This window comes from Chiloscyllium plagiosum, chromosome 4, assembly GCF_004010195.1.
Source record: "Chiloscyllium plagiosum isolate BGI_BamShark_2017 chromosome 4, ASM401019v2, whole genome shotgun sequence".
Taxonomy (NCBI): Eukaryota; Metazoa; Chordata; class Chondrichthyes; order Orectolobiformes; family Hemiscylliidae; genus Chiloscyllium; species Chiloscyllium plagiosum.
In genome coordinates this window covers 101,517,077-101,542,905 of record NC_057713.1, presented here as the reverse complement: position 1 = coordinate 101,542,905, position 25,829 = coordinate 101,517,077, and the positions used below count along the sequence as shown (strand labels likewise).

At 41.6% G+C, this 25,829-nt stretch overlaps 1 protein-coding gene and 1 long non-coding RNA gene across 4 annotated transcripts in view; both read left to right on the top strand.

Annotated features, from left to right (window-relative positions):
- LOC122549265 overlaps nucleotides 1-11,976 on the top strand; it is a 72,707-nt gene extending 60,731 nt beyond the window's left edge. The window contains exon 3 of the long non-coding RNA XR_006311473.1: nucleotides 11,851-11,976. This is a non-coding gene — a long non-coding RNA (uncharacterized LOC122549265). The remainder of the gene's footprint in view (nucleotides 1-11,850) is intronic.
- Nucleotides 11,977-22,161: 10,185 nt separating this feature from the next.
- The window catches only part of tbx20 (T-box transcription factor 20), a 29,811-nt gene continuing 26,143 nt past the window's right edge, over nucleotides 22,162-25,829 (top strand). For 2 of the 3 annotated variants that reach the window (XM_043688759.1, XM_043688758.1), the window contains exons 1-3: nucleotides 22,163-22,411; nucleotides 22,812-23,043; nucleotides 24,766-24,930. In XM_043688759.1, coding sequence (XP_043544694.1) covers nucleotides 22,249-22,411; nucleotides 22,812-23,043; nucleotides 24,766-24,930 — 560 coding nt within the window. In that variant the 5' untranslated portion in view covers nucleotides 22,163-22,248. Of the gene's footprint in view, nucleotides 22,412-22,811; nucleotides 23,044-24,765; nucleotides 24,931-25,829 lie in introns of all 3 variants that reach the window. The other variant, XM_043688760.1, reaches the window with a different exon arrangement.

Genomic DNA, 25,829 nt, shown 5'->3' with positions numbered 1-25,829 from the left:
CAAAACTGTCCACTACTCCACCGACTTTAGTGTCTTCTGCAAGTTTACTAATCCACCCACCTATGCCTGCATCTAAATCATTTATAAAAATGACAAACAGCAGTGGTCCCAAAAAAGATCCTGGTGGCACACCACTAGTAACTGGACTCCAGACTGAATATTTTCCATCAACCACCACTGGCTGCCTTCTCACAGAAAGCCAGTTTCTCATCCAAACTGCTAAGAAGAGAGATGCCAGGATTCTTTGATGCATCAAGAGACACTCAGAGGGAAATGAGATTAGAGTGGTGCTGGAAAAGCACAGCAGGTCAGGCAGCATCCGAGGAGCAGGAACATTGATGTTTCAGGCAAAAGCCCTTCATCAGGAATGGAGGCAGGGAGCCTCCAGGGTGGAGGGATAAATGTGTGTTGGATTGATGCCCTGGGGTTGAAGTGTTCTGAGGTGGAAGATGAGGCGTTCTTCCTCCAGGTGTCAGGTGGTGAGGGAGCGGCGGTGGAGGTGGCCCAGGACCTGCATGTCCTCGGCAGAGTAGGAGGGAGAGTTGAAATGTTGGGCCACAGGGTAGTGGGGTTGATTGGTGCGGGTGTCCCAGAGATGTTCCCTGAAGCACTCTGCGGGGAGGTATCCAGTCTCCCCAATGTAGAGGAGATTGCATCGGGAGCAATGGATATAATAAATGACATTGCTGGATAGCAGGCAAAACTTTGATGGATGTGGAAGGCTCCTTTGGGGCCTTGGATGGAGGTGAGGGAGGAGGTGTGGGCGCAGGTTTTGTAATTCCTGCGGTGGCAAGGCAGGGTGCCAGGACAGGACGGTGGGTTGTTGGGGGGGGCGTGGACCTGACCAGGTAGTCACGGAGGGAACGGTCTTTGCGGAAGGCTGAAAGGGGTGGAGAGGGAAATATATCTCTGGTGGTGGGATCCGTTTGGAGGAAATGTCAGCGGATGATGTCGGTAATGCGAAGGTTGGTAGGGTGGAAAGTGAGGTCCAGGGGAGTTCTGTCCTTGTTACGGTTGGAGGGGCGGAGGTGCGAGATGTGGATGAGATGCGTTGGAGGGCATCTTCAATCACGTGGGAAGGGCAATTGTGATCTCTAAAGAAGGAGGCCATCTGGTGTGTTCTGTGGTGGAACTGGAACTCAGAGGGAAATGGCACGACCATGGTGACCATGAGGTCAACTCCGAGGGTATAGAACTGAAGAGCTCCATCTCCTTATCCCTACTGAAGAAATATTGTCTATATCATGGAACAAGTGACAATGGGCACTACACACCTGACATTGCTGAGAACTTTTAGGAGTGCATCATCTTCCGGACTTAATCCCCTTCTCAGTTCACCCTCAACCTGCTAACTAGCATGATAAACATGCTAGTGACAGTATGACCATGAACATCCTGTTTCCCCTACTTACCTTCACTCACACCAACCTCCTTGAGACACTCAAGAACTACTACTTGCATGTTCAGCCACAACAGTTAAACCGGAATCAGTACAAAGGTACCAGGAATTATTTTGACTCACTCGTAGGAAAATGGGCATCCCTGGCAAAGGATCTAACACAATCTACTCTGCCTCCTCTCTTCTGCTCTATTGTCCCCTTTTCATTTTTTCCAGGCAAGCCATTACGATAAGTGCAGTGAGCTGAAAATCTGCCCCAAATTCACCTGATGTTAGAGTTATACTGCATTTGGCCTCACCAGATTGCTGTCTTAGCTTCCCAAAGAAGGAGATGGCTAAATTCTCAACAGGGCAGGACAGCACAAGTGTTGATACATAGTAGACCCTGTCAATTATTTTGTATAACACAGATGTACCGATCCTACAACAAGGATTGGTAAAGCAATAATGGTGCTCTTTATTTGAAAATAAAACAATATATGTGCACTGGTTGCAAGGAAGCTAATTGCATCCATCTACCTTTAGGACTGCTGCAATACCTTGACTGTAGAGTCATGGGATATACATAACATCTGTTTCATGGTGGATAGTAATAGATAGCAATTTAAGGTACATTTCTTAAAGATACATCACAACAGCCCTCACAGACATCAAATCTCAGGCAGACAGTCAAAGGATGAGGGAATATTCAGAGAGGACACAATTGTAGAAAAATCAAAGTAGTGACATTACGCGCTAAAAATAAACTCAAAAGCAACTGATCTGATTGATGTGCAGACACTGCAGCATCATCAGTTCCCTGAGTTAACTGACCTTAAAATAGCTGGTTTTGTCAAGTTAAGGACAACAAATATAAAATAAGACTTACATTTCACAACTGTAAAACATTCCAAAACACTTTTCTGCTAACGAATGACTTTTTGAAGTGTTGTTAACTATTGTAACATAGGGAAATACAGCAGCTGAATTTTACACAATGTGATCCCTTGAACCGAATTGAGGAAAGTGCCCATATGATTTTTCTTGATTATTGATTCAGGGATAAATGCTGATCATAGGAAAAAGTAATCATAGATTCTAGAACAATTGAGAATTCTATCGGGAAGACAGGCAGTTTTTGTTTCATTTGTGGGATGTGGGCATTGCTAGCTGGCCAGTATTAGGTTGCCTGTCCTTAGTTGCCCTTGAGAAAGTGGTGGTGAGCTATCTTCTTGAACAGCTGCAGTTCATGTGCTATGGGTTGACCCACAATGCCATTAGGGAGGAAATCCCAGGATTTTGACCCAGCGACAGGGAAGGAACGGTGATATATTTTCAAGTATGGAAGGTGAGTGGCTTGGAGAGGAACTTGCAGAAGGTGGTGTTCCCATGTATCTGCCATTGTCCCTCTAGATGGAAGGGATTGTGTGTTTGGAAGGTGATGTCCAAGGATCTTTGATGAATTTCTGCCGTGCATCTTGTAGATTGTACACACTGCTGCTACTGAGCACTGGTGGTGAAGGTGACGGACATTTTTGGATTTGGTACCAATCAAGAGGGCTGCTTTGTTTTGGATGATGCATAAGAAGAAGGGCTTATGCCCGAAACGTCAATTCTCCTGTTCCTTGGATGCTGCCTGACCTGCTGCGCTTTTCCAGCAACACATTTTGAGCTCTTGTTTTGGATGATGTCAAGTTTTTTTTGAGTGTTGTTGGAGCTGCACCCATCCAGGCAAGTAAGGAGTATTCCATCACACTCCAGACTTGTGCTTTGTAGATGATTGACAGGCTTTGGGAAGTCAGGAGTTGAGTTACTCACCAGAGTATTCCTATCCTCCGACCTTCTCCTATAACCACTGTGTTTATGTGATGAGTCCAGTTGAGTTCTTTGTCAAGGGTAACCCCAAGGACGTTGATAGCTGTAAGATGAGGGCAATGCTAATGCATTTTTGCTGCAAAGACTGACAAAATAACCCAGGCACAGTGTGTACAAAGAAAATATAAGTTTAGGAAATACAGCTGTACATTTGACAGATACTCTAGTCCTGTTTGTTGTTCCTGTGTTAATTTCTATATAGTATATATATATATGGCAGCAAAACCAATTGCCCTAAAGGCTCCTGACATTGAAAGAATGGGATGGTTTTCTGGGAAAAGTTAGAAGATGATTAAAAACTGAACAGTAATGTCACTTACATAAGTTCATGTAAGCAAGTTACTAAGGTTAACTTGTGTAGCATAAGAATCAAAGAGTTCTGTCACTTGCTCCGTGGTTCACCAGAGAGTTCTGTGCCTCTTCAAAGTCCATCCACTGAATGCTCAATCCAAACAGCTGATAAAAGCATTAGTCGAATTCTGCAGCCTTTATCTTCTGTGCTGCTAATTTCATCGTTAGTGAGCCCTGCAACCAGTGTTGCTTGCAACAAAGCAATTACTGTCTTTTGAGTTGAGACAGCGATTAATGTTAAACTCAGGGTCGGAGATAGCACTCCTGAAGTATGAGTGGGTAAAGAGAGATCCCACTCTGTTCCCAAACAGCACTTTGCACCTCATCCAGCACGTGCCAATGCTGCCTGTCAGTCCCAATGATAACATTGCAGACACTTCACCTGCCACCTTCATCCTGTTTGCACTACCAGAACCTCAGGGATTAAAGCAAAGCCTTTCTCCTGCACACAATACCAAGCTGGGGGCTGAAAATAACCAGCTGGCAAACGGCAGACTCCTCACTTGCTGTGTAAACAGGAGGTAATAAGAAATACAGGACACTTACTTATTACTGCTTCAGTTAATATCAAACAGGTACAGGATTGTAGAGGTTTTTTGCAGGAGTCATAATTCTGACAGCCTGAGTTCAAATCCCACCTTGCTAGTTTGAATATTTCAATAGACTTTACAAAGGCAAATTGAATATTAAAAAAAAACTGGAATCATGAAAAAGCTGGGCCAAGTCTATGCCTGTGGTTTGCTGTATGAGAGCCTTCTTTATCTCAGCCTGTTAATGTATCACTGGAAAAAACATTTCCGTACAAATAGCAAGTAAAGTTTGGAACTTCCTTCCAAATGACAACTGATGCTTGACCAAATTGTTAATCTTAAATCAGTATTTTTTATTTAAAGCTTTAATGGATATAGGACTATGGTGGGTGTGTCGAGTTAGGTCACCGATCAGCCTTTGAAACATGTAAAAAGTTTGAGTACCCATCTCCTGTTCCTACCTTTTTATTCCCTCCACAATTGTGTGTTTGTTTCGCTTTCCCTTTACTGTATCTGTATTATTGCTAGCAACTACTCCTGTTGAGCAGATCCCACATTCTCTCTACCTTCTGAGTAAACAAAATATTCTCCCCAATTCTTCATTGAAACTGTGGGATTGTCATCAGAAGCCAGCATATCATAGGGAAGGAAATCTGCTGTCCTTACTCAGTTCAACCCATATATGACTCCAGACTCAGAGCAATGTGATTGACAGTTAACTGCCATTTCAAGTTGTCACAGCAATTAAACAGCAAGGGATCCAGGCAAAAATATAGCAGCTTCATCAAGACTAGCCACAACTTGAGAACAAACAAATAAATCAACTATTATTCACAAATTCAATAGTTAATTATATCTCTAGTTGCAGCCTGCCTATGGAAGAGTAGAAAGTTTTAGTTTCACGTGAGGTATCAACAATTGATTTAAAACCTGGGTTCTGGGCTTGGTCTCAACCTAATATTCAAAGTAAGATCCCAGCTTGGATTCATTTTGTAACCTAGAGCTTTATAGGCCAGAAGACTGTCTTTTAGTAGATACACATTAGAGAAATTGATTACAATGCAGAATAGAATAAAATGGCAAGAGATTACCTTGAACTTACAGCTGGATACAGTAGACATTGTAAAGTTGGCCACTTGGGACTAATTGACAAGCACTCACATGAGTCAGAGGTTGTGGGTTCGCGATACCTGCTTTTCAACCACTTCCCCACCCAACCCCACACTGAAACTCAAGTACGTAATTTTGACTGATGCTCCTATGCTGTGCTGAACGAGTGCTACACTAACAGAGATGCCATTTTTGAATAAGATGTTAAACCAGGTCTGTCTGCTCTTTCAAGTGGGTGTAAAATATGCCTTGGAACTTTGGAAGAAGAGCAAGGAATTCTCTCCAGGATCCTGGTCCAGTATTTATCTACCAATCAATGTCATAAAAATGATAATGTGGCCTTTATCATATTGCTGTAGGAGCAAATTGGCTATTGCATTTCATCCATCACAACACTGGTGACATTTCTGAAGTACCCAATTGGCTGGAAAGGGCTTTGTTGGCATTTTGAGGTTGTGAAGGGTTCTATGGAAATTCAAGTTCTGAATTTAAGTAGCTGAGAACTGGCTGAATTAGAACTGAGATTTGTTCAGATCTCCTTGATACAGCAAACTCACAGTTGGGCTCCAATCCAGGGGCAGTTGTACATTGGCTGACTGAGTCTGTTAGTTTCCATTATGTCCTGGCAGTGCAGAGACCTGAAGCGATGATCATCCCAGGCTTACACTAGCACGGGACATTTGTCTCCATTTGTAAATATTTTATCAATTACATATAAGTATCATGTAGATTTACAGTATTAGACATAAAATATTATTTATTGTATTATATGCATATTTGATATAGATAGTTTTATACATGTATATAGTTTTATATCTGTACATATTGTATTATGTGATTTGATCATTGTGATGTGCAGGAGATAGGGCTGTGCAGTACTCAGCAAAGAGCTGCTGATGTAAAGTGGGACTTGGTTAAAAAATAAAATTAACTCAGTTTAAACTGAATCCAAAGTGAAAAACAAACAGAAAATTCTAGAAATATGACTGCAGTGAAGTAGGTGCTGTCCAGCACAGCTATCTTGATAAATAAACTTGTCAAGTGATGATACTACAAAAATCAGATATTGATGTGTTTTTCATTTTTATTATGGGAGACTGTCCTAAATGTAATATTCTTCTCAGCTCCTTATTAATGAATTGCCAAACCTAAGTGAAGTGACAAAATCTCCTAAGCGTTTGAAAAAATTTGTTTCTCCTCTCCATCTGAAATCCTCTGGAGAAGCTGCAGTAAAAGCTTATACAAAGCAAGAGAGCAATCAATCCAAGCGCAAGTGATGTAGCTGTGTCACATGCAAAGATAGGTCAGTGATAGCTGTGAAAATGGGAGAAACATCTCTTAAATAATTAAAAGGCTAAACAAAATAAGGAAATCTTGTTATCTGCATTGAATCAGTTCAGGCACAAAAACAGTCATTGTCTTTTGTTGGATGGACTTTCAGGAAGAACAGATTGATTCACTGGATTTTCCAATGGTTTCAGGTCAAGCAGAGGATGTGGTTTAATAGAAATAGAGTAGTAGAGTCATACAGCATGGAAACAGACTCTTAGCCCTGAACTAAACGAGTCCCATCTGTCTGTGCTTGGTCCATATCCCACCAAATGTTTCTTATTCATGTACTTGTCCAAATGACTTTTGACATTGTAACGGTATCCACATCCACCACTTCCTAACGAACCATTCTCTGTGTGCAAAAATTGCCATCATGTCTTTTTTAAATCATTCTTCTCTCACCTTAAAAATATGTCCCCCCGTCTTGAAATGCCCCACCCTAGGTAAAAGATACCCGCTATTCACCTTATCTATACCCCTCCTCATGATTTTACAAACCTCTATAATGTCACTCCTCAACCTCTTAAGCTCCAGTGAAAATAGTCCCAACCTATCCAACCTCTCCTTATAACTCAAACTCTCCAGTCCTGGCAACATCCATTAAATCTCTTCTAAAACTTTTCCAGCTAAATAGTATCTTTCTATAACAGGGTGACCAGAGGTAACGTCCTTGACAATCTACCATAACGTTGTGCTATCTCGTATTGCCCTAGGTTGAGATTCAGTGCTAACATTCAAGCCGAGTGGTGGGATGTTGCTGTTGGAAGGGACCTATTTACAATTCCTTGAGTATGCAGGATTAATGTGTCGTTGATCATTGATCAGTAAACAATAGGGTGATGTCATGTTCGATCCCCTATCCAGTTACAAAGCTGCCCAAAGTTCCAATCCCAGAGATGTAACATTTTAAAGCACTAAAGAATTGTGAGAGGTTAATGGAGACATAAGTGAGTTAATGGATCCAGTACTTCATAGCATGGATGTGAAACTCAATAACATGGAGAGCAGCAGAAGTAAATAGTATAGATGCATTTAAAGGAAAGATTGAGAAAGAGATGAAGGAGACAAGAATAGATAGCTGTGGTGGTAACTTTAGATGAGGAAGGGGAGGAGATATAAAAGTATTATAAACACTGGCACAGACTGGTTGGGTTGGATGGCTTGAGGGGAATTAAAGGAGCTCAGAGAGAGTTGGGCAGACAAAGGGATGCAAAATGGTGAGCCAGGGAGAAAGAAAAACTAGGAATAGAAATTCTTTCAACCTGACCTAGGCCAAAGTGCCTAACTCTCCCAACCCAACTCAAACCAAACTGCTGACTCGCTGAACCCAACTCAAACCAAACTGCTGACTCTCTGAACCCAACTCGACCCAAGCACTCAGCTCTCTTAACCTAACTGAACACAAATAGTCAAATGACTCAACTCAAAAACTCAATTCTCTCAACACAACTTAACCCAAAAAGATGACTCAAGCCAAAAGGCTACTTCAAGTGAAACATATATCTCCCCAGTCTAAAGTTAAGACTATTCTTCTTGGAACAGAATTTAAAAGGTAATGTGATATAGGTTTTCAAGATGATGAGGGGCTTTGATACAGTAAGCAGAAGAAAACTATTCTCTCTGTTTAAAACCATTGTAGATAGATACAGAGGAGAGTTTTTTGGAATCTAGCATATTTCATCTGAAAAACTGGTAGAAGGTAGTTCTGTCAATAATTTTAAATAGGAGTTGGGAAGATATTTGAGCATTAGGATCCTACAGTGTTCCAGACAATAAATAGGGGTGTGGTATTGAGCATTACATTTTCATAAAGCCAGTGCATGCTTTGGCTATATGATTCTGATTGAATAGAATGTTGCATTGTCATTGGGATGGCTAGATCAATGAAGCTCTTTCAAAACCCTAAGTTCTATTATTTCAACGTTTTGTTTTTGCAAATGCTTGTGTTCAGCTGGCAGAGAGAAACTTGCTTTATTTTGCAAGTTACAGAATGATTCAGTTAATTTTTCTCAGAAAATTGTATACTTAAATTTCCTTTGTAATACAACCATTAGTACAAGGTCATACCATTAAACGTGTGACATGTTTATAGTCAACACATGAACCTGCTCTGATTAAATGTCTCCAACATTCACAACGTAGAATGTGGTACTGATTGAAAGTTAGCAATTGCAAATTAAGAAGACATTATATTAATTCAGAAAAGTGGTAGATCCTGCAATTGCATCCATGCTTTTCCAGATACCGTAGGTTTCATTATTTACTCAGTTTCAGAAATCAATGTCAGAAAGGGACTATTGCTTTCTCGATAGAACGACATCTTGCTTTGTGTTGTTATAATTATTGATCCTAACAAAGGGAAGTGAACTGTTAAATCTGACAGTGTTTCAATCTGTAGAAGATTAAACTTTGCTGCTCAGGTAAAAAATGTCTAAGGCTAACAAATCAATATGATTTTCAACAATAATGGTTGTAAAATGAATGCCTTGCTGGTTTAAAGAGTGCGTTAGTTATCCTGTTCAATTTATTCCCAAGTCAATTCATGATACCAGCGAAGGACAACATAGATTCCGACAGAGCTGGAACATTTTATTTTAATAAGAGATGGAGAAACCAAAGTCCAATAAACCCTCTAACCAGCAGTAAAAATTTCATCAGCAGTATTCCTGGACAGTAGATGGCACAGGAATACTGGGTAGGGAAGTGGTGACTTGGAAACAGTTGCAGTCTGTTTTGATGTTGATCTTTCTCCATTGCTCTTGTAACATAAAGCCATGACATCTCCAAGCTCCGGCCGACAGAGAAAGCAAAACATGACTAAGACATTCTCATCTCTGAAATGTCAGACACAATCACATTCATTATATTATCGTTGAGTACTGTAACCATATCAACCACTTTCCTTTCATCTTGTCATTCCCTCTTCCACCCATTCCAAGCACCATCCAGGCACCAAGACAAGCCATTAACAGCAATAAAGTAACTTTTATAGACTCTGGAAAAGTTTCAAAAGATCAACACAACCATTGGTACTTTCTCTCATATCTCAACAACCAATTACAGCAACTAAGGGTACCGAAACTTCATACGTCAGGAAATTCAAGGATATTGAAATCCATGGAATTGCATTGCTTAGACCCAATTTACCTAATTCTGCTGACACCATTGGTATCAATGCTACTGTTAGCTTGATGAGATCCAGCACAATAAACTAATTGATCGAGATAATGAGTACCATGCAAATTTGACTTGACGGAAAGGATACCTCACAAATATTTGCACAACCTGGAGGATATCTCTTGCAATTCCACCCTTCCTATCCCATGTTCCCACAACCATCTCACCCAACTCCTTTCCAATAGCTATACGAGAAGAAATTCCAACTACAGGAATAGCTAATAAGTATCAGTCAACTAATATAAAGCATTTCAGAAAGGCCATGATGAAGAGATAGATACCTGAAGCCATTGCATTTTCAAGGGACTTTAGTTTGATAATCTGTGTTTCAGTTTGTTAACTTCTGGCTGGATAGATACTCAACATGTGTATAATTCAGCATAAACATTTTGTAGGGAACTACTGGTTAGACGCCTGGTTAGACTACAGGTATGCTAAGGGAGCACCTCATAGAATGTATATATAGAATGGGATTTAGATCTATAACAGGCTATGTAGATTCACCAGGATGTGTAGATATGTGCTAAGACTCATGCTATTGGGTCTGTCTCTCCTGAAATAGTTTTAAAAAATGAAGGAATGGGAAGAGGGTATTTTCTTAAATTGGACAAGGAGTCACCAGTGACTTAGGGTTAAAAGGGAAAGTTCATGAGAAAGCCCTTGCTGCAGGAAATGACTAAGTCAAGTCTTTTGAGGAAACATTAAACAAATATCTGAAGCAAAGGGAGATGACAGGATCTATGGAAGAAGTGAGATTAGAGAGATTAATGTTAGAATGTTCCAGCAAAGAGCCAGCACAAAAGGCTGAAACAGTTTCTTCTATATTGTAAATTTATCAGGTACACTTGTATTCTGATGTTAGAAAGCTGCACATCATCCAACTTCCTAAGAGGGAGACTTGCAAATATGTAGCTAAATAAATACTTCTGTATGTTGACTGTATCAAGCCAGAATATGTTTAATCTTCTAGTTTATGAGAATTCACTGGTCTGAAAGGATTCCATGAGTTAGGGCTGGGATGATTCCAAGAGTTTGATCTGTAAGCTTTGCAGAAAAGTTGACAGATCTGAACCATATGTTTCTTTCATCCTTCTCCTTCTCATATTTGGGTGTATCAGTGCAAATACAGTTTGCTCCAAAGTTATGTTCATAGAGAGGAAATTCCTGCAGTTTTTGTTTTTGGTGAAGACTATAAAGGGAGAATAGGCTATAGACATAAAGGACAAGAAAAGACACATGCATCGTGTAGAGTTTTTCATCCGCAGGACAATGGATGTCCACCAATATAAAATCAGTTCAGGGCCAATCTGTCACTATTTGCTTCATGTTCAGGCATAACACTGCTACTGTCATTCTCAACATATAAAATGATACCTGAATCCTTTGACCATATGTTCCCAATCAGCACATACAGCCATGTGGGAATATTTACAGTATAGAAACAGGTCATTCAACCCAATCAGTATATGTCAGTGTTTTTGTTTATTTATTAGTTCATGTGATGCGGGAGACCCTGAGTGGACTAGCATGTTTTATCCATCCTTAATTGCCCTGGAAAAAGTTTATGTTCCATGTGAGCCTCCTCTGTTCTTATTTCATTCCACACCATCATCACATCCTTCTATTGCTTTCTTTCTCAGGCACTTATCTTTTTTCCCCTCCAATTACTAAATGCAACTTCCACATTCTCACCACTTGCTTGGAAAATAAGTTTCTTTTGAATTCTCTGTTGGATTTATTCATCACAATCTTGTTTTGGTGACCTCTAGTTCTTGTCTCCCCTATAAGTGGAAATAATTCCTCCATGTATACCCTATCAATCTGCTCAAGACCTCTATCAATCATCCCTCAGTCTTTTGCTTTCAGTCGAAAGAAGCCCAAGACTGCTCAGAGTTTTTCTTGCTGATAGCTGTACCCTCTGGCATATATATCCATTTGGTGTGTTTAATATACCCTTGTGTTTGCCTGGGGGATAAATTCTTATAAACAGAAGATCTCACTCTAAAGTTGAACTTCAGCAATTCTCAGTGTTTGATACTGCAATTAAATATTTATTGAGATTCTAGTTGTTATAAATGTATTTATGAATTTTCACAGCATTTCAAGCAAAAAAGCTGAAGAAAAGCCCCATGAGAAACATCTCATCTCAGAAGAAGCAAAGAGATAAAAGCTTGACAGCCCAAGTGACGGGAATACCCAGACGTATCCATTCTCTTTTCACCAAGATGTTGCTTTTGGGACACCTTTCAAAGGTTCAAACTTGAAACTTGCAAAGAGGTTTATAATAACTTTAAAAAGTGTTATGATCAGCAGACAAATTGTCCAAACAGACACTGCATACACTTCAAAAACACTTCACTGGCTGTATGGTGCTTTAAGGCATTGTGTGGTCATGAAAGACACTATAATTGTGCAAAATTTCATTTGTTTCTTCAGGCATGACTTATGCACACAATATTATCCATCTTCCTAAGTAGAAGTCACTTAGACTAATTTTCAGCAGATGCTGGAAATCACAAACAAAAACAGAAATTGCTGGAGAAACAAAGGGTTTCAAGCCCAGTCACCTTTCTTCAGAACTATAGTAACTAGGGAAAGGGGGTATATATGCTGAAGACAGGGGGTGGTTTGGAGCACAGGGGAAGGAGTGAGCAGTTAGACGGTGATTGAACCCAGTGGGAGAGAAGGACACTTAGGCAGACCAAAGAGTGGGATAAGAGTAAACCATCGAGAAAGAAAAGCTAATAATGGGACCATACAAAGATGAAGATGGGTTGGCTGTGTTGTTACTCAGTGATACTTACTAGTATTAGTAAGTACTATCATGAATAGCAACGTAAATTGTAAAATGCTGAGACCCCAACAGAGACCCTGTGAGGCACCCCTCATCACATTTTGCCAATCTGAAAAAGGCTCATTTATGCATACTCACCGTTTTCTGCCAGCTCCCCAATCTTCTATCCATGCTAATATGTTACTGCCTATACTATGAACTTCTACTTTTCACAATAACCTTTTATGTATGAGTATTTCTTCTTCTCATGAGCATCCTCCCTACACCTTTTCATCTCACTGTCCACATATCCTTATTCTGGGTCGTTCTTGTAAATTATCTGTCTACTTTTTCTACTGTTTCCAAACCTTTTGTACAATATGGGGACCAGAGCTGTTCACAGTACTCCAAGTGTAGTTTAGCAAAGTAAACATAAATTTCAGTTATAATCTTATAGAAATGAGCTGAAGTCCTACGTTTGCGTTTTATTAACGGGTATCCCTGCTTTTAGTGATGTGCAATTATGATTGATCTTTATATACACGCTTTAAGCTATCATCTAAGGCACATTTATACTATATTTTAAAAATTACTACATCACACTTGCCTATATCAAGATTGATATGTCAATTCTATACTCATTCAATAAGTTTATTAATAGTGTTTTAGATTTAATCACAAAATAATGGAGGTGCAGCATTAGACGAAAGGGGCCAGTCTATCTAGTCCCTGAGTGGTTGTCTTTGTGGTTGTGCGCATTTAATGGGAAGAATGGTTGGCCATTACATTAATATAAGTGTCAACTTATCTCATTTAGCAACTCTTCCACTGCCTATTTACCATTTCAGATCTTAACTTAAGCCAACATCTCAGCACTGTGATGAGAGACTACTGTTTTGAATGAAGCATTAAGTTGAATCACGATTCACTTTGGTTTAGACGTTCCTCTGGTCCGATTTAACAAAAAAGTGAATTCAAAAGAAAGCAAGAAATCCTCCCCATGTCCTTGTTAATATTGTTCTCTTCCCAAGCTACCAAAAGCAACATGAAATGGCCACTCTCTTGGTTTGCAATCTCTGCCGACCTTGCTGCTTAAATTGACAAATGTAATTACAACAAGAATACTTTGCATTTGTATAGCACCTTTAGAGCAATAAACTCCCAAGGTACATCTAGGAATGATTGCTAAAAAGAATTTGACACTGTGACACACAAAGCAGTATAACAGGTGACCCATGCTTGACCAACAATATGTATTTTAAAAAGAGTTTTACAAGACGAGAACGAGAAATGAAGAGCGAATTCCACAGCTTGAGCCTTCGGCAACATTGTCACTAATGCTGGAGAAATTAAAATGAGAGATTTTCAAGAGGTCATAACTACATAAGCACAGTGAAGAGGGAAATGAGATGGAGGAGACGGGAGATGGGGATTGGGGGGAAAAAAGGTCAGGCCACAGAACTTATAAATGTAAATGAGAATTTTAAAGTTAAGCGGTTGCTTAAAGGAGAGCCAAAATAATGCAGTGAACACAGGGGTGATGAATGAATGGGATTCAGCCTGAGATGAAATAGTTAGCAGAGTTTTGGATGACCTTAAATTTACAGAGAATAGAATGTGACAGATCAGCCAGGATTGCACTGGAAAAGTCCAGTCCAGAGGTAACAAAGACATGGAAGAGTTTCAGCAATGGATGTGCTGAGGCAGGAGAGAAGTCAAATATTGTTATGAAGGTGGAAAAAGATGGTCTTGGTGTTGGCATGTACGAGGTCAAAAGCTTATCTTGGGATCAAATATGACACCAACGTTGAGAATGTGAGCCAAGGTTGTGAACCTCGAACAATTGCCGGGGAGATGAATGAAGTTGATGGGGGTGGGGTGACAGATTTTATGCAGAGACTGTAAACGACGGCTGTAATCTTCCCACTATTTAATTGGAAGACAATTTTCCTTACGCAGCGCTGGATATTGGAGTATAAACAAATGATTTCGTAACAGTGGAGAGGTCGAGGTGAGTGCCGTGAGGTAGAGCTGGGTGATGGCAGTATTTCAAGTAGGCGAAAGTGAGGATTGCAGATGCTGGAGATTAGAGTCAAGATGAGAGTTGGAAAAGCACAACAGGTCAGGCAGCATCCGAGGAAAATTGACGTTTCGGGCAGGAGCGCTTCATCAGGAATGAGGTTGGAATCCCTGACAAAACACACCAAAGCAAAATACTGTAGACAACGAAAATGTGAACTTGAAACTGAAATACAAAAAGAATAAACAACAGTACAGCACCGGATCCTTCAGCCCTTCAGACTTGCGATGCCTTTCTAAACTAAAACCTTTTCCCTCTATGTATCCCAAGCTACCTCTTAAACATTGCTATTGTATCCGCCTCCACCAGCTCCGCTGGCAGCACCTTCCAGGCACTTATCTGTGCAAAATACTTGCCTAACACATCTCCTTTAAATTTACCACTTTAAACCTATGTCCCCTAGCAATTGACATTTCTACTCAAGGAAAAAAATCTGACTATCCATTCTATTCACGTGTCTCATAATTTCGTAAACTTCTGTCAGGCCACCCCTCTATTTTGACGTTCAAGTGAAAACTAACTGAATTTGTCCAATGTCTCCTCATAGCTAATTCTCTCCAAATCAGGTAACAGCCTGGCAAAATATTTCTGTACCCTCTCCAAAGCCTCACATTCTTTTGGTAGTGTAGCGCCCAGAACTGTGTGTAATATTCCAAATGTAATGTAACTAAAGTTCCAAACAGCTGCAACATGACTTGCCAATTTTTATACTCTATGCCCTGAATGACGAAAGCAAGCATGCCATATGCCTTCTTGACCAACGTATCCACTTTAGGGAACTGTGAATCTTAAGCCGAGATCCCTCTGTATGTTGATGCTACAAAGGGTTCTGCTATTTACTTTGTAATACTCAACTGGTCAAGCAGCATTTGTGGAAAGAAAAGCAAAGTGAACATCTCAGGTCTTCCAACAAAATGCAAAAGCTTAGTTATTTATGAGAACTCTTTGTCGGATCTTGCTGTGTGCATTTGGATTAGCATTTCCCACATTACAACACTGACAACACCTCTAAAATAATCCAATGATTTCAAAGCACTTTAGAGGCATCCTAAACTCAGAAAAGCTCCTATAGAAATGCAGGTCTCGTTATCTTTAGAGAATCTTGACTGGGGGACGGTATGTGTCAAGGAGATCACTGGACAGGACAAAGTGTCAGAACGTGCAGGAATATTCCTCCACTTTCTAGCTCCATCTTCTCATCACCAACATGTTCTCCTTATCACGAGCAGCGCCCCAAATAATGCCTGTTCGCTATATTTAATTGTAATTCCACATAAAGCAGCCCTACGTTTCTAAGCTAATGTCTCGTGTGTTTTGTATGTTAAAAGGATTGACCTGCATACAAAGTTCTGGCTAAATGTTAACGTCCTAATCAGCTAAATTAACACATCTCCTGTCTGCTGTCTGTCAGTTCACATCAGCACCGACAGTGCGGGTGAACACTCAAACTCAGCCTCCACTGGATTTGAACTTAACCTTGTGCTTTTCACCAACCGCCAGGCAATTAGTGAGGGGGCCAACATCAAAAGAAATCCCAGCAAGGAGTCTGTCTAATTCGTCGTATCAACTGAGAGTTTCCCCTTGGAATTTCGACAAGATTTGTCAGTACATTAGGGTTGAGTCGCTTTCCACTAAAATAGCTCATGGCTATGTCCCTTCACGTTTCAAAAAATTGGAGTTCCCTGCCTTCAATGTTGTCCCTTGCCTATTTCAGTGGGAACCATTGATTTTGTTTATTCTCTGCTAACAGACTGTTCTTGTATTATCTCAGAGTTTAGGCAAGGCAAGAATTTAAATCTCACACTGACTTACGCAGGAGGACAGGGCACATTGTGCTGTCTCTTAACCCGTTCAGGATGAGCAACAACACCTGATGTATTGGAGGATGCTCGCTCACAAAGCAACAGCCTTCACCCCCTGCGCTGTTCTGAATGTTTAGTCATGCTGCCACAAAGTGGCACCCTCAAGCGGAGATAGTGGACTTGGGAGTTGGAGTAGCACTTTCTAAAAGCAGCATGTGCTCAGATTCTGCTGCAACTTGATGGCGCTCACCTTGCTGTGTTTAAAAAAAACCCTGCAAATTGTGATAAGGAAGAGATTCTCCATAAGTTACTGCATGATTTATGCTTCTCCACTATCAGCTAGGTCTTCCTTAATCTCCCCGCAACTCTCAATAGCTTGCTATATGAGTCACTCGTTGCCGCAATAAATGAAGGCGAGTTAGTAAACAGCGTAAAGATATTCTTTGAAGGGAGATTCATGTTCCTGCAATTCCACTCAACCTGCCCAGCACAGAGAATGAGCAATTAAAACTGAGTCGCGTTTCTGAAGGTAGTAAATAGGTCTTGGAAATGTTTAAATTACAGGAGTTTAGGTTTGATCTTAGGCTGGCGATGTGTATTGGGTTGTGATCAGTGTGTACGTGGGTCCTCATATCTCATTACAGTCTGTGTCTGGTTTAACCTCTTCAGCAAGTAGTGAGGTTTGTAAACGGGATTGATGGACCACGGGGACCGATTCATTTTAGCATTTTTTAAGTGAAAGCGGCTAATCCAATAATCCGATCTGAGTTCTCGATTCTCCATAATTCGATAAGGGTTGGCCTTGAAAGGTGCTCGGGCGTCGCGATGATATTGCAGCCATTTCATTAGCAGCGGTCCAATTAAATCAAGGTCTTGTACGCTGATTTATTGAGACAAAAGGAGAGACATTAGCTCGAACACTGCGTTCAGGATATCACTCATCTGCTTCTAAATATGTTTTCACTGACTGTCCCTCAGTAGTTTGAGAAGATTACACCCAGTCACCCTTTTCTATGGGCTGTGTTTCCAATTACCAACCATTATGGCCAAAACTTGCCTCAAATGCAAAACAAGGGATACGTTGAAAGTTGTGCAATATTATTTTAGATTTGAACCGATCTGTGCAGTTGCCAAACAATTTAATACAGTTTGAAATAAACAGTTTGGAACCACTCGTGAAGTGGTTGAGCTGTGACTGAGGGAGGTAGAATTCTGTTTAAAATAGACGCCGCTACACGTATTGCAAAATACCTGACAGCAGTCCGCACTCAGTAGCTCAGATTGGATTAAATTGCGTTGCTAGGTAAAAACAATGTTGCTGTCATTCAATCCCCTGCGGCTGAATGGCCTTCCTGTTCATATGTCCCACGGCGACTATCTTCCATTGAAATATCCCGAAATCTCCAGTGTGAAGGTAGCACAAGAATTTCTAGTTGCAGGTGAATTGACAGAAAAGTTCATCCCTTCAACTGGGACATTCCCGCTTCCCCCACCCCCCACTCCCGCTCTCCCCACCTCCCTCACCCCGTCCCCACCTCCCACAACTGCAGTTATATAAAGACACAAATACCAACTAATTTACGTTACTGGATAAAGGAAAACGAAGTCCCACCATTTCATTTGTTTCTCCTAGAGATGTTTTCCAGGTTTTGGGAATTGTTCTATTCCTTAATTCATTATGCATTAGTGGGAATGTTAACTCTAAAACCTGTTAGCGGGATAGTGAGTGAGTTCAGCACTACTCCTCTTTCCAGGAATTTGGGAAACTCTACAATCCGCAGGCGTTTCCCCGTCGCCAAAATCTCCTGGAAAAGAAAAACAAAATGAATCTGAGGCCGTGGTTTCGGATTCGGATTTTAGGGTCGGGTTGAGATTGGTTTGACTGTGGTTAAAGTGAGTTTGGGGACATGGATGCATTGCTCCCCGAGTCGGGCTGTTTGGAGCTGTGATGTCAGCAGCTGTTAACTACACACTCCTGACTACATTTCCAGCTCTACGCGACAGGAGTTAAAAGACCTTGCAGGACCCACCTGGCAGCACAGCCAGGGTTAAATAAACTTACATGGGATTTCGAATCTTAGCTTCCAGCACACTGGCATTTCTGCACACAGCACCTGTGAATGCTGGTCAGTTAGCCCTTTATCCTTTCATTTTCTGCTGGAATTGCTGCTGTGAGAATTAAAATGTTAACTGCCTTTCGAAAGGGGGGGAGGGGGCATTCTGAAGGAAAGCGGTTATTATATCTTGTTGTTTCTGCCTCCTCTTCACACTTGACCTTTGCAGAATATCACAACGTGAAAGCTGACTGTGCCGCTTTGTTCTTTACTGTATAGAAAAAGCCCTCGACCAAATCTTGCCTTGCTCCCTGACAGTTAAAACGCATGGCTTAAATTTGCCTATTTTCCGACTAAACTGGTCATCAAAACACACCATCTTCGTGCGATTTTCCTGAGACCGAGGCCTGTTTGAGCAGGGCTCCTATCGAATTAAGGATCTCAGAGTAATCTTTGTCAGAACTAAAAACGAGTCCTGAGCAATTATCCGAATTTCTTGAGTTTATAAAATGTGTATCAGAAAGTAGATTGATTGCTCTGTGTGACCCAGGTCAGGTGTTGCCGTTTTAAGGATCGAGTTGCAATATCAGGGGACTGAAGGGGTCCAAATGTGCGAATAATTCTCAGTCAGGAGTTACACTAACTGAGAAAGCTTTTAGCACATTATCCGCTGGCAATTTGACGATAATCTAATTGTCGAGTGTGCCTGATTAAACCTCCTGCACTGTATTTACTTTCAGTGGGTGCGGGGTGTCTAATGGAATTAAAAAGCTGCTGATCCGAGCAGAATGCTGCGAACTGCATTGCTTTCACTTTAGGTGACATTGAGTGTCGTGGGTGCGGAATGCCAGCAGGTTCGTCACTTCAAGGAAGGTGATTACAAGTCTTGCTCAGCTCTTCGCCTACCGTTAGTGGAATGAAAAAAAAACTCTCCTGAAGCAGCTGGACATGAGGCTCCTCATCCGCATCTCCCGGTTCCCGGTTTGAGATCTCCTTGTTTATAGGATTCATGTTCAGGCAGAATCCACGGGGGTCGAGTCTGATATTAATTTCAATGGTTGAATATTTTCGTCAAAAATAATAATATTGTATAAATGTTGCTGCAATTATGCGCGGCACATTAAGAACGTGAAGGTTTGTGTATATTCTATGAACTCCCATTAGTTGACTCCAAATTGTTGATAGAATTATTCCCCTATTTACAATACCGTAATAAACCCGCTAGATTTATTCCAATCTGTTTCAGTCTTTCGATCGCTCAAGCACCAGATTTACATTCAATATTTCTCTCTATGCAAATTTACATAGCCCGGTTCATCTGGATGCAGCTTCGATCGGACTATAACCTGGTGTCGTTTGATTTTTGACCTTGTCCACTCCAGTCCAACTCCGGCATCTCCACATCGCATTTTGGATTCAGGTTAACATAATTCAATTGGACTCCATACTGTACGTCCACCTCCTAATTCCCTGGCGCCTAAGGCATGTTCCCCATACTTGTAACGCATTTAATCTACTCTTCCATTTAAAAGCAAAAATGTACTGGAAGAAATTTTGTCCGCAGAACATTTCCATGGTAGGCTGTAAAATTTCTCGTTTTAATGGAACAGCGACGTGGGCAGGAGGCTACCTCTTGTTACAGTCACACTTTTAAGATGACAATTTGGATGTATAAATAAATTCTGGCAATCAAATTATATTTGCCCAGAGTCCCAGTGTCACTTCTGCCGTAACACTCGTTCGCATGTGCTTTCTGGGATGTATATAAATATTTCATTCATCTCGTTTTACCTGTGAAATCCAGCCAGTCCTAGATCGTTAAACTGCTTCATAATACTGTAACTCCGTGAGGCGGTTTATTCTGTAAAGTGAACATATTCTCAGTAAAACAAGTCATGTATTACAAAATTAAACTCAAACTGCGAATGTTATAAAGAAAATGGTTAACTATAGAAGTATAGAGAAGCTCGCTGTCTAACTGACAGAATGAAATTGATTCTGTCCAGTGTGAAGACGGTAAGAGACAGTAACCCACTCTGGAATTGTGTGTTGGATATAGGGATTCCTTCCTGTGCGCGCTGTGGAACGGAAAGGCCAAGCGTGTTTTAAAGAAATCGTTGATTGTGAAACATTTCCCAAGAAATCGCGAGGAAACTCAATAAAATTTGAAAAACGGATTTCAAAGCGGAATCCCCAGAAAGTTGGCGAAACGGACCGCACCGAACTTCACCAGGAAAAATAAGCGAGTGTTTCCGCCTGTGTGATTGGTATCCTAACGGAAATGTTAGCCAAAATCATGCTGTGTTCCGAGAGGCAAATCCGTCATATGAAATTGTTAGATTTGATAATACTCTCTTTTATAAGACAAATGACAGGTGCAGCCAGATTGGCTGCGGGGTCTGAATTAAATTACTAATATTCTCGTATTTTCAGAATGCGTCAAAGGTTAGATCTCCATAGATACTCTTTTTTCTGGTTTGTCCAGAAAATGTTGTCTTTGAAACACAAGGGCGAATCTTTTCCGGAATGATGAGGAACACGCGACATATAATTCAGAATTAGTGTTACACTCCATAAAACTTGCACTTTCGAGCTGAAATGGCAATTACAAATGCTCATTGGAGCTTCAGAAACACGCACTGAATACACGACTGGGAGAGAATCTCCTGAAAATGAACTCGTTCTGCAATGGTTACAATTTGATATTTTTGACGTGTGTGAGAAAGCAGAGTGTGATTTCAGAGTAATTAATTACACAAACAAAAACACTGCTTACTGACGTTGGTTCGTCTAGACAGGTCTCCTTCGTTATCTGGGCGGAGGGGGAAAAAGAAATAAAGCTTCTTTGGGATGAAAAAAGAAGTGAGGCTATAGTTTAACAGCAACGTTAAACTGTTGCGTGAGTCCCAAGTAAAACCGTATTCTGCGGCACCAATAACCCACCGTTACTTATCATTGAGTTTACAAAGATCCTAAAATGATCTTTTATATATATAAACTAGCAATGGCATAAAAGCAACACTAAAACTGGAAACCGAAGCAACGGTGCCGTTTTTCTAATAGGAGTAAATGATGGCTTTTTCCACCAAAGTTCAAGGGTTTCTCATTTTAACGCCGCACCAAGGTATCTGAGAGAAATATGACTGTAAAATATGCATTAGGAATGTGAAACATGCAGGATCGTGTGGAGTTTCAAATTATTCTGCAAATAAACAGCTCGGAAACGGAAACCTTTAGAACTCTATGAAAGAAATGGTGGTTTCATGAAACCTATAACATGCAAACAAGCAGACTCCAAATCTGTCTTTGCAACTGGGAAATTGAGTCTCTAGCAGTAAATTTGTTACAAATAGGTTGCTGGACTTCTGCACACAGCAGGATGCAATGGTCTGTATCTTGCTATGGATTAATTCCAGACAGGGAGCCTGCTGCCCATCACACCAACATTGACATCCGCTCAAGCAGCTACATCCCTAGAGCGCCTGCGCATTGCTGGAATTTCCGCCGGCTGGAAATGTAAGCTGTTAGCTGCACGTGCGCACTTCTGTCGCGGACCATCGACCGGACGGCATTGCGCAGGCGTATAATGCCCACGCTCCACGGCAAGCCGGCGCCTATGACGTCAGAACCTGCTGATTGGCTTCTCCCACCCAGGCGCGGTGTACGGACTGCGGGAGGCTCCAAATTAATTGGCGGTGCGGGAGGCGATTCAGAAACAGTCGAGTGGCGATCGCGAGAAGCAGAAAGGAGCAAATTGCTCCCGGTGCGAGTGTAGACCCCTCCGGGATGAACCCAGCAGGAGGTGTCCTGGCCCCAGCATCGACCATGGAGTACAGCACTCCCAAACCACAGCTCTCATCCCGGGCCAATGCATTCTCCATCGCTGCCCTCATTTCAACTGGAAACTCCAAAGAGAAGGAAATCCAGGAAAACACCATTAAACCCCTCGGTAAGTGGAACTGGCACCTTTAGCTGGCAGAAATGTCACTACTGATTGTTTGCATAATTGCATAATAAAACGTCTTTGGGAACATTTTTTGTTGACGAATACTAGCCAATCCTTTGAAGAGAGTTAATCAATTTGAAGGAAAGTATTGCTTCTAAAATGTGTTTTAACCAATGCTTGTTCCGAATGCGAAATTCGAACGAAATTAAAGGAAATATATTGCACGCCATAAAGTTTGTCCAAAGGACTTGCTAGTTTGAAGCGACTTATTTTCTCGCTTGGTTTAAATCTCCTGAAGTCTTGAGTTTAATTAGCAGATTAATTCAGCAATCCGGCCACGATGTTTGAAAGGTCGTCCATTTGATGAAATGTGTCCTCGCGCTTTTCTCTCCCTCCGAAACAGAGCAGTTTGTGGAGAAATCCTCTTGCTCTCAGCCTTTGGGTGACCTGAGCAGCCTCGAACTCGGTGATTACAGCGGCAGTGCATCCCCAGTCTGTACCGAGCCTCTGATCCCCACCACTCCGACCGTCCCCAGCGCCGAAATGGCCAAGATCAGCTGTAGCCTGGAAACCAAAGAGTTATGGGACAAATTTCATGAATTGGGTACTGAGATGATCATCACTAAATCGGGCAGGTGAGGAAATTGTTTTTTTTTACCTCAGACAGCAAAACAATTGCCTATCGTGGTGAAACTGTGAATTTAAATTTCAATCTGAAGTATGTAAATAATCGCTTTCTACAATGGAGATCAAATCATAGATCGAGATTTGGCACTGAATTAGTTTGACAGAACACGAGCCTGCAGATTCTTCAATAATTGCTGGTGTGAAAGGAATTGGAGACTGTAATTCTTGGTTAGTGCCGCCGTTTATCCATTTCATCACCCGGTGACTTGCCGTTTTCAACGAAAGGTTAACCAACACCGAGTTATTCTTAATCTCACCGATCCCAAATGAATCATTGACCGTAAACGAGATGAGGTGCGTTTTGTTTTGCGGTGGTCCGTTAGTGGAGGAACGGATGTAACCTTAAAAGTTTTTCTGCCGACTGTTCTGCCCTCACGAAATTGTCAGAACCAGAGTAAATGTGGAAGCGGCCGAATTCAATGCTGTGGCGGTTGTTTAAGTGTTCCTGTTTTCACCATGCTATGTTACACCAGAACCGGTGACAGATAAAAATACCTTGTCGTTAATAACGAGCAGAAAACACATGTGAAGTCAAAATAATGTAGACATTATCCAAAGATAATGGGTTGGTGCAAATTGTTATTATTTTCTGTGTAGGAATCGCTGTGCTTACTCGAACACAGTTGTGTTAAGTGAAATTCTTATTGCTGTAATCATTATTTATAAATTGTCCAAACCTTTCTAGACGTCACGCTCCTATTATCGGGCAATCGTAACAGAATAATTATGTTGTTACCGTGCTATGCAGTGGTATGTATAGTGCGTCCTATTTTGTTCCTAAATGCTTCTATAATGCAGGTGAACTACGGTCAGTTTTAATACTCTCTAAGTGCAGAGTACGCTGGAAATCTGAAATCTTTGCTGTGATCTGGAATGCGCCACCTGAAGTGCGACTGGAACCCATTTAATAACTTCCGAAAGAGAATTGGATAAACAGTAGAGGTGGAGGTGGTGGTGGTGGGAAGAGTGGGGGAGGGGGTGGTAGGAGGGGCAAGGGGAGCAGAGTTAGAAAGAGCTGACAGAAGGGGGACTAATTGATCTTTCAAGAGGCCGACACAGATTCGTGGGCCGAATGGTCTGCTTCCAGTAGAAATAAAGTGGAAATCTGAAGACGAGCCCGAAAAGCAACCATGAAACACAACAGTCGCACATTCGCTTTGACCTGTACAACTCCCTAAATTATTAACTGGTCAAATACAGACTCCTATTCCTAAATCCAGTTGACAGCGGAATATATTTAGCGGGAGACAGTGTGTGGTGGGTCGGAGAGTTAGTTTAGATACCTTACTGTGTGGAAATCAAGCCTTTCGGCCCAACAAGTCCACGCTGGCCCTCTGAATAGTAAGCCACCTAGACCCATTTCCCTCTGACTAATGCACCTAACATTATGGGCAATTTAGCAGACGCGGAGAGAATGTGCAAACCCCACACAGTGGCCAGAGGCTGGAATCGAACTTGAGTCCCTGGCGATGTGAGGCAGCAGCGCTAGCCACTTTGGCTACTTTTGGAGCTGAACACGAATGAAGTGACATATTAGATGTCTCTGAGCTGTCTGACTGGCGGAGATTCTGATTTGGTGTGTGTGTGTGTGGGGGGTGGAAGCGAGGATCAGTTTGTGAAGCGGAATGGTCGAGTTTCAGCATATCTTCTCTGTGTTTGTCCTGTTTCAGGAGAATGTTCCCCACTATCCGAGTCTCGCTGTCTGGGGTGGATCCTGAAGCCAAGTACATTGTGCTGATGGACATTGTGTCAGTGGACAATAAAAGATATCGTTACGCCTATCATCGCTCCTCCTGGCTGGTTGCTGGGAAAGCAGACCCGCCGCTCCCCGCAAGGTCTGACCATCGGGTTTATTCATCAGGATTGAGACTGGAATCCGGGACATTTCTATATTTTTACACGCTCGCGGAAGTTCTCAGTCTTGACCCAGTCCCAGGCCCCGTAAATCGCTCTGCTCTAAGTAGCCAGATGTTTGAGCCATAAACTGCAATTTCAGTTGAAATGTCCCTCCACAGAGGTTCTGAGCCAGCGACTTCCACTGTTCAATAACACACAAAAATCACACACACACTTACAACTTCAGCACCAAATCCACGGAGGTTAAATAAAAAAAGCGAAGATGCTGTAAATCAGAAACAAACACAGAAATTGCTGGAAAAGCTCAGCAGGTTTGGCAGCAGACTGCTGAGGTTTCCAGCAATTTCTGTTTTTCTTACTGCTGTTAAAAATCCCCCCGTAAATACACAGCCGCGATGTCAATCAATATCCAGATCACACGCCCACTGACGATGTCAGTGTTTTGCTTTTTTAATATTAAACAAATTGTATGACCAGCGAGCCTGGAAGAAACGGGGGGGCCTGGACTGGATACTGATCCTTGTCAAATCTTACACCACAGCTAATAAACTCTTAAAGTCTTTGTTTGATCTTGGGGTTTGAGTTAAAAAAAAGACTCTTACAGACAGCAGGTTTGTTGAAACCCCCAACGCTGGGCTGTTTTCCCATAGGTTTCCGGGCTCTCTCTCTCTCTCTAAGCACGGTCCATTCAGCCTTCCGGTCTATCTTATTCAATAGGATCCTGGGTGATCTGGAACCGTCTTTACTGCACACCCTTCGGATAACAACGAAAACAATCTCACTCAACCCCTACATTGTGAAAGAACACCATTCTGCCCATCGAGTCCACACCGACCCTCCTACAAGCATCTCACCCCGTAACCCTGCATTTCCCATC